Source organism: Scylla paramamosain, chromosome 22 (assembly GCF_035594125.1).
Source record: "Scylla paramamosain isolate STU-SP2022 chromosome 22, ASM3559412v1, whole genome shotgun sequence".
Lineage (NCBI taxonomy): Eukaryota > Metazoa > Arthropoda > Malacostraca > Decapoda > Portunidae > Scylla > Scylla paramamosain.
Genome location: NC_087172.1, coordinates 649241 through 662751, shown reverse-complemented (window position 1 = coordinate 662751; position 13511 = coordinate 649241). Strand labels below are relative to the sequence as shown.

At 44.4% G+C, this 13511-nt stretch overlaps 1 protein-coding gene across 1 annotated transcript; it reads right to left on the bottom strand.

The window, feature by feature from the left end:
• Positions 1–190: 190 nt before the first annotated feature.
• On the bottom strand, positions 191–3518 carry LOC135111891 (nascent polypeptide-associated complex subunit alpha, muscle-specific form-like). The gene is made up of 3 exons (XM_064025588.1): positions 2258–3518; positions 1611–1777; positions 191–1030 (listed from the first exon to the last, which is right to left on the bottom strand). Exons 1-3 carry the CDS (start codon positions 3516–3518, stop codon positions 641–643), a joined length of 1818 nt encoding a protein of 605 aa, XP_063881658.1. The 3' UTR covers positions 191–640.
• Between the last annotated feature and the right edge of the window lie 9993 nt (positions 3519–13511).

Genomic DNA, 13511 nt, shown 5'->3' with positions numbered 1-13511 from the left:
CCTCAAATTTTGGATAACCTTTTCGACTACACTTTTTGAGAACTCCTTCAGTGGGCCTCTCTTTGTTATTATTATTATTATTATTATTATTATTATTATTATTATTATTATTATTATTATTATTATTATTATTTATTTATTTTTTATTTATTTTTATTTTTTTGTTAACTTTTGTTGGTCTAGATCAGAATTCCCTCACATAAAAAAAAAACATCAATTTTGCATTTCATTATTTTTGACGTTTACACATCATTATTTTGCCTGAAGTCATTATTACAGCATTGCTCCCGAGTGTTGCCATGGTGACGGCTTACACTCAGACAGGTGGAGACATTACTACTTATTTTTTAACCTCCACTTCATCCTGTCGTATTTTTTAAATCTTTTGTTTCATTCTAACGTATTTTTTAATCCTTACTTCATCATAACTTAAGTTGGAACCACTTCACACTATCGTATCTTTTTTAATCTCCACTTAATTCTAACGTATTTTTGAACCTCCACTTCATTACAAAGTATTCATTCAAAAGTATTTTTTTTCAATCTTCATTCTAACTTAATTTGAAACTTTCACTTCACTTTATCGTATTTTTGGAATATTCATTTCATTCTAATGTATTTTTTGAAACTCCACTTCATTCTAACGTGACGCCTGTGTCTGTGGTGGTGGCGGTGGTCCAGTAAGGGTGGTGTGTGGTCGTGTGGCGCGTGGCAGAGGTGCAGCATAGCTTGACGTGCAGGCAGTGGTGAGGTGGTGTGGTGGTGAGGGGTGCTGGACGGTGTAGGAAGAAGTACCGTGATGTGGTGATGTGATGGTGTGGTAGTATGGTGCTAGTGGGGGTGGTGGTGGTGGTGGTGGTGGAGATGTGCAGGAAGTGGTTGTGGGAGCCGTGGAGGTCGTTGGGGGCGTGGGCGGTGTCGCGGGGGCGATGGTGTTGGTGTAGGTGTGGGTGGGAGGAGTTGCCGTCGCCTCACACGCCGCCGTTCTCTTCTTGGACTTGGCTCGCTTGTTCTGGAACCACGTCATCACCTGGGGAGGAAGCAGCTTCTGGAGAGACGGAGGGGAACGCTGCGTTCATGCGCTACTCCACTCCAACCTCCTAACCTCCAACCTTATTTACGTACCTTCATTGTTCATGCATTTATTTATTTATTTATCTGTTTATTGATTTATTTACTTATCAATAGTATTTTTTACTGAACGTCTTGTTTTTTTTTATGTTATACAATCCTTCTCTCTCTCTCTCTCTCTCTCTCTCTCTCTCTCTCTCTCTCTGCATGTTATTTTAACTTCATTCCCTGCATTTGCATGTTGATTGACTCCCCATCTTTTTCCTGCAAGCTGAGAGAGGCGCGGCCACAAAGCGTCACTTGCCTTGTGCTTGTGTAGACTCCTAACAGTAGTGAGGCCGCAAAGAGAACCCAGCTGATGCAGGCACTAACAATACTGTAATCACAGGGACCAGGAACACAGCTGACACAGGCACTAACAACACAGTTGGCACAGGGACTAGGAACACAATTGACACGTACTAACAATCCAACAGGACTAGGAACTCAAGTGACACAGGCAATAACAAGAGTCGCCCCACCAGTGGTCGCCACCTCACCTGCTTCTCGTGTAGGCTCAGTTCCCTGGCGATGGTCTTCCTCTGAGCCGGTGTGATGTACTTGTGCCGCGAGAACCATCTCTCCAGCTGGCGGGTTTGCTGCACCGTGAACCTTACCTGCCCCCCACGGCGCCGATTACGCCCGGTCCCCGCGAGCTGCACCAGACCTGTGGGCGGTTGGGACATTGCTGTAGGAAAAGGCGGGTCCTAACTGTCCAGTAGTCGGACGGGGAGGACACAGTTGTTGAAAGAAATGAGTCCTGCAGGAGGGGTGGAAAGCGGGGTGGGTTTTGTTACTCGCGTGTGTGGGATGTACTAGATTACAGACTATAGAGGCGGCAATGGGGCAGCGAATCCTGATGAGATGGGGGAGGTGGGCAAGAGAAAATGACCGGTGGTGGACGCAGCATTGCCAGGAGGGCGAGGCTTTTCGTGCTGCGGCTCACGGGGACACACGGATACACAAGTGGTTCCTCTCCACACAAACACTTCAGAAAAGGAAAAAAAAAAAAAAAAAAAACGTTGACAAGATGGCTTCTGTTTTGAGTCAAATATTAATAATGAAAAGACAGACTTTATGTTTTTCTTCCATAGAAAGGAAGATGTGAATTCAAATTTGAAAACAGAACAGTGTATGTGTAAATTACCAGTTGGCAGGTGAATGGCGAGGCTGGTGGCGCGAGGTAGCAGCTGCTCTGCGCTCCCCGCGTTGACCTGACGACCTGCGAGGTTGGTGTCCCTCGTCTTGTCTTCCTTCACCTCGCACTTGTCCAGGGTGCCTGTGCTTGAGTAGTCGTAGGGCGCTGCGAGCCTCTTGAGGTGCTGAGACAGGACAGGCACCAGTGCCGGCCCGGACTGGTGAGGTGGAAAGGAGGGTGGAGGCACAAAGCGGCTGGTGGCGGCGCCCCTGGCCGTGGCGAGGGCAGGGTAGAGTAGGAGACCGCTGCCTGAGGACACACTTGCTGGAAAAGTGGCCGATGGTCGGATTGAGGGAGTGGTGATGACAGGAGGCAGTTTCTTGTGTCCATGACAACAAGGAGAGTAGACGCTCCTCGCACAGACAGTCTGGTAGGGGACAAAACTGGTGTCTGGATGGCCGTTGCTGTCTCCAAGAACGTGCAGGTGAGGGTCGCTGTGCAGGCCAGCGCTGTGAGAGGGTGAGAGAGGAAGGGCGAAGGGCAGTCTTCCATATCGCGGGCTCACAAACACAGAGTCAGACTTACAGTCTGTAATATCCGGCACTGCAGCGCCGGGCAGATCCTGGCAGCTAGAAGGCAGGTCGTCGGAGGCTGAGGGAAAAGGTATCCATCTTGGACTCGCCTTAAAGATTTTGTCTTTATTGCAGTCTGTAGGGAACCCGCACGCATTCCGAGGGTTTGCGCTGAGCGCTGCACACGCCTCAGTGTTGCTCCACAACCTGAGCTGAGAGCAAGACGAATATCCTGAGGGATCGGTGGACTGGTACAGTGAGGCGGAGTATGGCGGGGAATGCAGGGAGACCAGGGAGGAGTCGGGCACAGCGTGAGGCGAGCCGCCCAGCACTCCAGCAAAAGAGTGAGCCAAGGAAAACGGGACTCCTGTTCTTTCTACCAGGAGATTAGAGGATGTGGCGGGAGTGCCGAGGCCCTCGTGTGCATGGGGGGTTGTGAGGAGGCTGTCCTGATGCTGTGGGCCAGAAACTCTGGGCGTGGAGGAAAGTGAAGAGGAAAGGGAGATTATTGGCGACTGTCTGGAGGATTCAGGAGGATCTGGAGGTGTGCGGGTAGGCGGTGGTGGCGGTAAAGGTGCAGACGGCGGAGGCGGAGCGCGGAAAGGCGCGGCGTTGCAGGGACCGGGAAGTGTCACCGCGGCGGTGGGATTGACGGGCTTCGTCGCGGGTCGTGACAGGATGTTGTCTATTGTAAACATGGCGGATTGTGGCTACTGACGAAGAGGACTTCCTGTGGTGAAGCGGAATAGGGAGGCGAGGCGCGCGTGGGGACAGGGAAGCTTCGCGTGGTGGCCAGGAGGAGGAAGGGACGTGCAGCCGCGGTGCCTGGTGATTCCGGAATGTGTGGCATGGCAGCAGTGGCACCGATCCCCCTCGTTCCGCCCCAACACTGTGCCACGAGGGTGACGGCGGTGGTGTCCTTCCGGTGCCGAGATAGCGTGATGCAGGTGGCCGGGCACAGCCTGGCCCCATTCTTCACCAGACTCGGCCTCATCCTTGTCACGGCAGGCAGGGAGCATCAGGTAGGGCAGGAGGGGTCGAGGCAGGCAGGGTCACTGTCGGGATTTAAAATTACTAATCTTACATATATTCCTGCTGCAATGCATTCAGCTATTACAGTACTATCATTTGGCCATCTGTTACTGCTCCGATCGTGCAGCCCAGTAACCTTGCTTGCTCCGCCTGTAGATAACTGAGGGAGACGTGAGGGACTCGTATGATAGACGTCAGAGATACACAAGCCATATAAGCACGGTTTTCCTGGTTTCCTGACGCTGGAGATAAGTGCTTGCGCGGACAAGTACAGTAGTCTTGTATAGTAAGCAACCAGTGATGTATGGTATGTACTGCGCCAGATGTATTCCTGTAATACTGAAGAGCGTATTCTCAGACGTTTCAGCCGGGTGTCCCAAATTTTATCAAACAGAAATGGAAATTATTCAGGTTTCCAAGGGTAATTTTACGATTCTCTTGATAGTTTAACAAGTATTGCACCCTGTGAATAGTGAAGACACCCATGACAACCTGAGTGGTCGTATCTGTGGCCTTTGAAAAATTACTATAGTCCTTTTTAGAGAGGATAGCGCTTGTCAAAGAGAATGGGTCCGAGCCTCCCTGTGTCGTGCCCTTTCAATATTATCATCATTATAGCTTGAGTTACAATGATGATAACAGTAATGGTAGTTTTATTTCGCCCATAATTGGGAATCTTAATATGAAAATGATCAGGGAAAGAAAAGCAATTATGGAGAATGCACCAAGGAAATAGAGAGAGAAGAAGAAGGAGAAGAGGAAAAAGAAGAAGAAGAAGAAGAAGAAGAAGAAGAAGAAGAAGAAGAAGAAGAAGAAAGGAAATATGAGGATTAATGAAGACAAGCAAAATATGAAGATATATTTGTATGATGCTTTTGATTCTCTTACTACTATTGAGGAATCTGAGCATGAAAACGACGACCAGAGCGAGAAAATACGTAATTGAAGAGAATACACCTAGGAAAACAAAACAAAACAAATAAAAAAAAACATGAATAATGGAGACAAACAGTAGAATTGGTATGATCCACTTGATTTACCACAAGTATTGAAAAATTTTAACATAGACAATGGCCAGGAAGCAAAAAAAAAAAAATAAAGTAATTAAAGATAGCGCAACAAAAAAATAATAATAATAATAAAGAAGGGGGATATGAGGAGTAATGAAGACAAACATTGGAATTGCTGTGATAGGCTTCGTTTCCTACAACTAATGAGAAATGACCAGAGAGCAACACACATACACACACAAAAAAAGTAATTAGAATACACAACGAAAAAAAAAAAAATAGATAATAAATAAATAAATAAAAATAAATAAATAAAAAGAGATATGAGGAGTGATGAAGAGAAACACTAAAATTGGTATGATCCATTTGCAAAACTACTGGTAAGAGATGCGAACTGTGGCGGTTTTAGAAATAACTTTGAATGTTCCTTTCTTACCAGCTTGTTACTTATTCATTTATTACTTTGATGTCTTAAGGAGATGGACTAGTGAGGAAAAAGATAACCGAAGCACAAAAACAAGAAGGAAAAAAAAAGAAGAAAAGAGTAGAAAAAAGAAAAAAAAAATAAGAGGAACAATAATAACAAGAAAAAACTCCCTTAAAGAGTCAGGATTAGTGGAATTTTAAGGCATCAAAAAAAACATCACCCTCTCTCTCTGTCTGAAATGAACACATCGACAGTCAATGAGAATACGACACCGGTTATTTGAGTAGAGTCTGACCATTCTAATGATGAAAGATATATACATGTACTGGCCTTGGAGTGTTTTAACGGTACAGTCACTCCTGTTGTAATAAGTGGTGGTCTGTGTGAAATATTATCTTTAAAACAACAACAACAACAACAACAACAACAACAACAACAACAACAACAACAACAACAACAACAACAACAACAACAACAACAGCAACAACTACAACAACAACAACAAACACTACACTACTACTACTACTACTACTACTACTACTACTACTACTGCTGCTTTTACCACCACCACTACCTACACCATAACCACCACCACCACCGCCACCACCGCCACTAGCACCGAAAAAAAAAAAAAAACAGTGAGCGTGATAGTCTGTTTCCTGTTTCTCGCTAAATTTGTTCCAGCATTACAGTAATTACTATAATCGTATATCAACAGAAAAAAAAAAGTAATAGATGACGTGAGTGTTTGTCAAGCCCTTAGAACAGGATGCGAAACGTCCTGCTTGCTTCTACCGTACGACCTGTCACGCCTATCTTTGTGTTGCTCTTCCATCTGATCACGCCCACTCTGTTGCGCTTCCTTTGTTGTTTGTTCTGCTAAATTACTGGAACTTGCAACTTTTTCTGCCTAATTACCTCATCCAGCTAGTTACCAATTGTTGCTCTTCCTTTGTTGTTTATTGTGATTTACAGCGTCTATTTTATTACGTGTCCTGTTTATTTACTTCAATTTTGAGACTTTTCCTATGTAACTACCTCTAATTTGTCACTCGTTCTGTCGAATTATGTCCACCTTATTGTTCTTTTGTTGTTTATTTTGCTTAATTTCGCCCATTTCGTCGCTCGTTCTGGTTCTTTTGTTTCGTTTTTTTTAGTCTTCCTGTTTAACTGCCTACATTTTTTCACTCGTTCAACTAAATTATCCCCGCTTTGTTTTGTGATCTGTTTAATTATTCTTCCTGCTGAATTATATCCATTTTGCCACTTTTTCTGTCTAATTACGTTCATTTTGTTATTTTTCTGGTTAATTGGGTATTTTCTGCTTAATTATCATTGTTTTATTATTTTGTGCATCTTATCTTCCATTTTGTTATTTTCCTGCTTAATTATCTCCAGTCTGTTGTTATTTTTGCTTGATTATCTATACTTTGCTACATTTTCTGCTTCATTGTCTCCATTTTGTTACTTTTCTTGCTAAATTACCATCACTTCATCATTATCCCACCTTCATTATTACTACGCCACTATTTCATTACTATTTGCATCACGTCGGAGTTATTACCATCAATTCTTTGTCCTATTGCTTCACTGTTACTGTCACTTCATAATTCTTTGCATTATTAGTACTTCTTTACTTCCATCACTTCATAATTATTAAACATCATGTCGCCACTAGTGTTGTGATTAATCCTCTCTCTGTAGTAGTAGTAGTAGTAGTAGTAGTAGTAGTAGTAGTAGTAGTAATGATAGTGGTGGTAGTACAAAGTGGTAGTAGCACTAAGTAATAGTAGAAATAATAGTAATAAAAGTTGTTGATACACACACACACACACACACACACACACACACACACACACACACACACACACACACTCACACACACACACACACACACACACACACACACACACACACACACACACACACACACACACACTGACAGACAGGAAAAAAAGATTGATAATTATTTTTATTGTTCGTTTATCGAAATCTACTGCGTTTTACTGTGAATGTTCTTATTTACTCAGTCACACATTTGTCAGTTTCCATTCACTCATAAGGTTCTGTTATTAACTCCCTGCTTTTGTTCAATTAGCCCTGGAAAAAAACAACGAGAGGAGTGTTTACTTTCCTTTTTGTGCAAGTGTGCATGCATGACACTGAGGAGCTATCTTTGTAGCACGTAATAGGTTCTTTATTAATGAAAGGAAACACGATGCACTTAATGAAAGGAAACACGATGCGTTACCTAAACACTCTGCTCGTTACTTGTTTAACGAAATGCTTTATAGAATGAGAGAAAAACAGAGTAAATGTCACTTTTCCCCAGTATGAATAATGACCAGAAAATCCCGTGTCATTTTCCTTTACGTGTCAGCTATTAATAAGCACGGAAGATGAATGTCAGTGGCGGCGAGGTGTCCCGAGGCGGACGGGAGCGCTGGGACAAAAATAGTTTAGTCAGCAATCGAATCTCCCGCTTGGTTTTCTGTGGTACCGCGGCGCGCGAGGCTCAAATGTGTGCCTGATGCCGGCGGGCGGCGAAATTCAAGATAACTGAATATAATTAACATGACATGTGGAAAGTCATGTGGCGCAGACAAGACAGTGTGATAGGGAACATTTCACAACCGCCCCCCATGGCTGGGTTTCCTCGCCAACCCAGCTGTGATCCGCACAAGTCGCCGGCTAGAAGGGCACACTGGCTGGGCCCTGATCGTGGCTATATGGTCTCTATTACCACAGGCACAGAGGACACCATACCACTCCGGAAACCCTATGAACACTTATCTGGGACAAAAGCGCATTATCAGGCCAACAGAGACCAACACCCTCGTTACTGGCGTCCCTTGGCCAGCCAACCCCAACACCACACCACACACGTGTTCGCCATCACCACCACACTCACCCTCGCACCACCACACCTCTGCCGCCACACAGGAGCACCCTGGTGCCACCATACGCGTCCCTGCACCATCACAAATGTCCCCACTTCATCACAGGCACCCTCACCACTGCATTAAGCATTGTCATCCAAACAGTAGCAAACGGATCACCACCACCACAACCATTATTACTATTATCACCACTGCCAACACCACCACACATGCCCTCCCTTCATCACTCATCCTCACCACCGCACTAAACACTCATCCAAACACCAACAAACAGATTATCACCACTATTACCACAGCCAACGTTGCCATCACCACCACTGGCCCAACACAAGCACTACTATCGTCACCACCACTTAACGGTCTTCCTCATCAAGTATTCAGAAGTCTTCAGTCAGGAGTGTGGTTGAAATGTGCCAGGGATTTCCGTGTTTCTGTCCTTCCAATCCAAGAAAGAACTGTGTGCATGTTTCTTGATTTCTGAAGCTTTTGTTGTTTGTTAATTTGTTCTGTATTGCGTGAGGAGACACACAAGGAGGATTGGAAGTAGTCCTGCAACACACACACACACACACACACACACACACACACACACACACACACACACACACACAGTAACTAATGAATAAATACATTTGTCAACCACAAAACATAAATTAAAGTTAGAATAAAAAATAATCATCTCAAATGCGAAAAAAAAAAAAAAAGATAAAACAGGTGATATAAGTGAAAAGATATTAAAAGTAAAATTAAACAGTTGTTATAATTAACAATTTAAAGTACTCGTTGTTCATTTTTCATCAATAATTGTTTATGCAAGTCATTACACACACACACACACACACACACACACACACAGTAAGTGTATCTTAGCTGCACACTCTCGTCGTATATTGGAACTCTGTAATGTTATATGATGAACATAGAAAAGAAATAAATGAAATAATATAAAGTAAATAGATAGATAAAATAATATAAAATTATGATAATAGCATCAATTACTATATAAGCTTCAAAGGATCTTAGCTCGTTATAATCTTAGAAGTGCCAGACTATTTCAAATTAAGGACTTCAAAAAGGTTAAATGTAGTGTGTTGCCTCGATACTGACAGAGTAAAGCGTGTCTTTCCCTCTTGCTTACCTTCGTGCAGTGTTGGTGGTGGTGGTGGTGTGGGTGATAGTAGTGGTGGTGGCGTAATTGTACTTGATGACACACACACACATACACACACACACACACTATATTTATACAGCACTGTGAAAATTTCTCTACACCTCGCAATCTTGGCCAGTGTCCCTCTTACATGAAAAAAAAAAGTCAGTGAAACAGCAAAATCGAAAGAAAGGAAGAATGAAGGAAAACAATAACAAAAAGGAAAAGAACAAGCATACAAAAAGATACTTAAGCTTTGCTGGCATCATTGCTCTTGTCATCCCTGGACGTGAGTTGGAGAAGCAGAGGAGCAGGAGAGGGCCGTGGTGGTGCCCAGGGCGGCAGGACCAGGAATGCACGAGTCACCCTTTCAATCTTGCTGATCCACGTTAAAGAAAATTGACTCATTTGATGAACTAAAGTAGAAAGGGATCTCTCTCTCTCTCTCTCTCTCTCTCTCTCTCTCTCTCTCTCTCTCTCTCTCTTAGCCTTATTATTATGCATTTTCAGTTATTTATTTCAGAGTAGTGTTACATCATGGCAAAGTTAGTTTGTTGGTGGTTGTGCTCCTAAGTATTTGTCTGACTGTGCTATACTATATTTTGGTGTTTTGTTGCCATGTATCTTGAGAAATAGGAATGAGTCTTGTTTTACTCTTGCCTTATTCGTGTTTTTTTTCTTTTTTTGCTTCTTTTTTTTTTTTTTGCTTTGTCCTTAAACCCTTCATCTCAACTACTTATAACTAGCTCTAGTGAAAGTTATACGGCTTTTTATAAGTGCACGATTCTCGTAATAGTTTTAATAAGTATTATGAATTAGTGAACACACACACACACACACACCTGAATCCAAGTAATTATCTCTGTTACCTTCGAATTTATGAGAAGAGAGTGAAGTGTTTATTTGAGTCCTGAAGTGTAGAACGAAGCATATATAACCGCCTGACATTACTTGTTCCCTATTATTTTTCAGGGATGTATAAAGCCTTCCTACGACGCATTTACCTTACTCTGAATGTTTGGGTGACTGAGTGTTGGACGAGGCGTACGTAGCAGCCGATCATCTATTTTTCTACCTTCCACGAAGCATGGCCTTTCTGTGAATGCCTCGATGACTGAATGAAACCCTTCGTGCCGCCTTAAGGTGACTATGGTGAGAGTAAAGTGAATGAAGAGTGAAGTGGAGCGGGAGGTGTCACTCGTGTGCTTCGTCAGTGTTTGGCGCGCGGAGTGAAGCCGAGGAAGGACGTAGCTGCTTCTCCGGCACTCAAATAAGGTATTTTTAAGCCCTTCTGCATCTTAACGTGCTCTACGGTTCATAAGTGATTCTGTGGTCAAGAAATCCATCTATCTATCTATCGCTACTGTTGTGGGTGGAGGCACCAGCAGCACTAATGACTAGACCAGGGTGACTGAACCAGTGAAGCGGTGTTGCTGCGGTGTTGCTTACTATTTCAGATTTCTCTTCGACTTCACAGCTTTTGATCGAGCAATTCTCCACTCGTCATTCATCATCCATTTTCTTTCTCTCCCCTCGGTCTCTTTCCACTTCCTCCGTGCAGTTCGTGGCTTGCCAAGGGAATGTTTCTTACTCGCCATTCACGACTCTCGCTTCGCCTTGTTTGGCAGTGAAGCTACTGGGTTGTGTGAGCTGCCCTGAATCTTGGCCTCGCCTTATGTGTGTGTGTGTGTGTGTGTGTGTGTTCTTTGTTTTGGCATCCAGTTTGAATATGATAACACGTTCTTTATGCTCCTTCACGTATTGTTATTGTGCAAAGACATGTTAGGTAGGCGCTGTTATGCTTCTTTTTATACATTTCATACATTTTATACATTTAGAACCATGAGATGTGTGTCTACTGGTGATGGTAACAAGAGAGAGAGAGAGGATAGTTACAGGAGAGGAGAGGAAAGGGGTGTTGGCAGTCTCTCCCAGCCCTCTCGTTACCACCTCCAAGATTTCGTGAGCAGAGGGCGGCTACTACTGGTGGTGGTCATGAGAGCAGGACAGTTATGAAGAGAGAGAGAGAGAGAGAGAGAGAGAGAGAGAGAGAGAGAGAGAGAGAGAGAGAGAGAGAGAGAGAGAGAGGATAATTCGATGCAGTAAACGCAAACTTTTAAAAATCCCAGGACGAAGTATTATCTGTTCATCACGTTACTTTTTTTTTTTTTTTTTTTCCGCGCCGTCCGTGGGTTGCAGTTTCCAAGTTTAGGCATCACGGGGGAAGTTAGGCGTTCAGCGTGGCGCGTTAACGAGGTTCTTAACGGATCAGATAGACTGCGGACGGCCGGCCCCAGTCAGCAGAGGATAAGAGTTTGGGTTGTATTTCATGGAAGCACTGAGCCAGACTCGCCCTCGGCTCTCCTTGGCTCCCGCTGCGGCTCGCCTCCCGTGGCTCCTCCTGCGACGCCGAATATTTATGTACCGTGTTTGATGTAGAGCCGCCCGGTGAGGAGGCCGCCTGAGCCACTCCCTACATTCCTGATGAGGCGTGCACGGCCTGGCTCAGCGGCGCGAGAGGTCAGGGACGGACTGAGTGAAGGAGTGAGGGTGAGTGAGTAAGAGTGAGTGAGAGTTATACATGCAAAGCTTATCTTTTATTGGGTTTGATGATGGAAGGAAATTTTTATGAATGTGGAGGAGATGAAAGTCTCTCTCTCTCTCTCTCTCTCTCTCTCTCTCTCTCTCTCTCTCTCTCTCTCTCTCTCTCTCTCTCTCTCTCTCGGGGCCTCGGCGACTGACTCTCATCCAATCAAGTCTCTCCTCGGAGGGGAATTAGAATCTTCCAAATTACCTCAAGAATTTATGCCCTTCTCTCTCTCTGATCTCTCCTCTCACCTCTCATCTCTCTCTCTCTCTCTCTCTCTCTCTCTCTCTCTCTCTCTCTCTCTCTCTCTCTCTCTCTCTCTTTCTCTCCATCTGTCATGTCTCAAAGAGGTCTTTCTCTTCCTCTTCTTTTCGTAGTGTTTTCTCCTCATTTCTTCTCTCTTATCGTCTTTTCTTTCCCTCTCTGCTTCTTGCCTCTCCTCTTGTCTCTTATTTCGCACCCTGTCCTTTTCTTCCCTATTTTTCTGATTTTCTTTTGTCATTTTCCTTCTCGTTTCCCGCATTCTCCTCCTCCTCTTCCTCCTCCTCCTCCTACTACTACTGCTGCTACTGCTACTACGACACACACACACTTACACACAGACATGGGTGATATAGTGTTTACATTTTGAAGTGGAAGGAACACACACACACACACACACACACACACACACACACACACACTAACAGTTTGATCAGACCGATCTGAGTCTCCTCCTTCAGGCGAAGAAAACTTTTCCAATTTTGGAGGATCTGGAGGTAACCACGAGGACCCGTGACGAGGGACGCGGTTCAGGGGCGGGGCGGGGCTGGGCGGGAATGGGCGGGGATAGGGGCGTGGTGAGGCGGGGCGGGGTTGTGAGGGGCGTGGTAGGGTGTGGTGGTGTGGGAAAGGACAGAGTGAAGAGGGAAGGGGTGTGGTGGGGCGCGGTGTGGTGGGGTGGGGAGAGGAAGCGACCACACGTAAGATTTGCGTATAAAAGGGTAGTCTTCCTTTAACTCCTTGTTCTCTTCCTTTGGTACCTTCCTCTGTGACTCCTGTACCTTCCTGCAGACCTGATATTAAATGAAGCTCTGATAAGGGTAGATTAGATTTTATTGAGATTAGGTATTCTTCAGGTCCCACCCATCGCTATAGCCGCAGCCAGGGTTTCCGACAAGGCCTGATGACTGGGGAAACTTCAGCAGATTTTATAATGATGCATTGACAGGGATAGATTATTTACTTTATTTAGATTATATTACGTTAGGTTAGGTTAGATTATTCTCCCTGTCACTCATGCATTTTCGCCCTAACTGTAGACAGGGTTTTTGACAAGGCCCCGATGACCTGGCGAAACTTCCTGTTGACTTAATAATGAAGACCTGATAAAAGTAGATTGGACCTGATTGAGATTATATGACGTCTGGTTAAATTAGATTAGACGCACAAGATTACTCGTGTATTGAGTAAATCGTGAGGAGAGAAGTGAATCAGGCGAGGCGAATCAATGGCGAGACTGAGATTGTTTGGGCGTGTCAAGAGGAGAGACGAGAAGTATGTGGGGAGGAGGATGCTGGGGTGGATCTACGAGGCAAAATAAAGA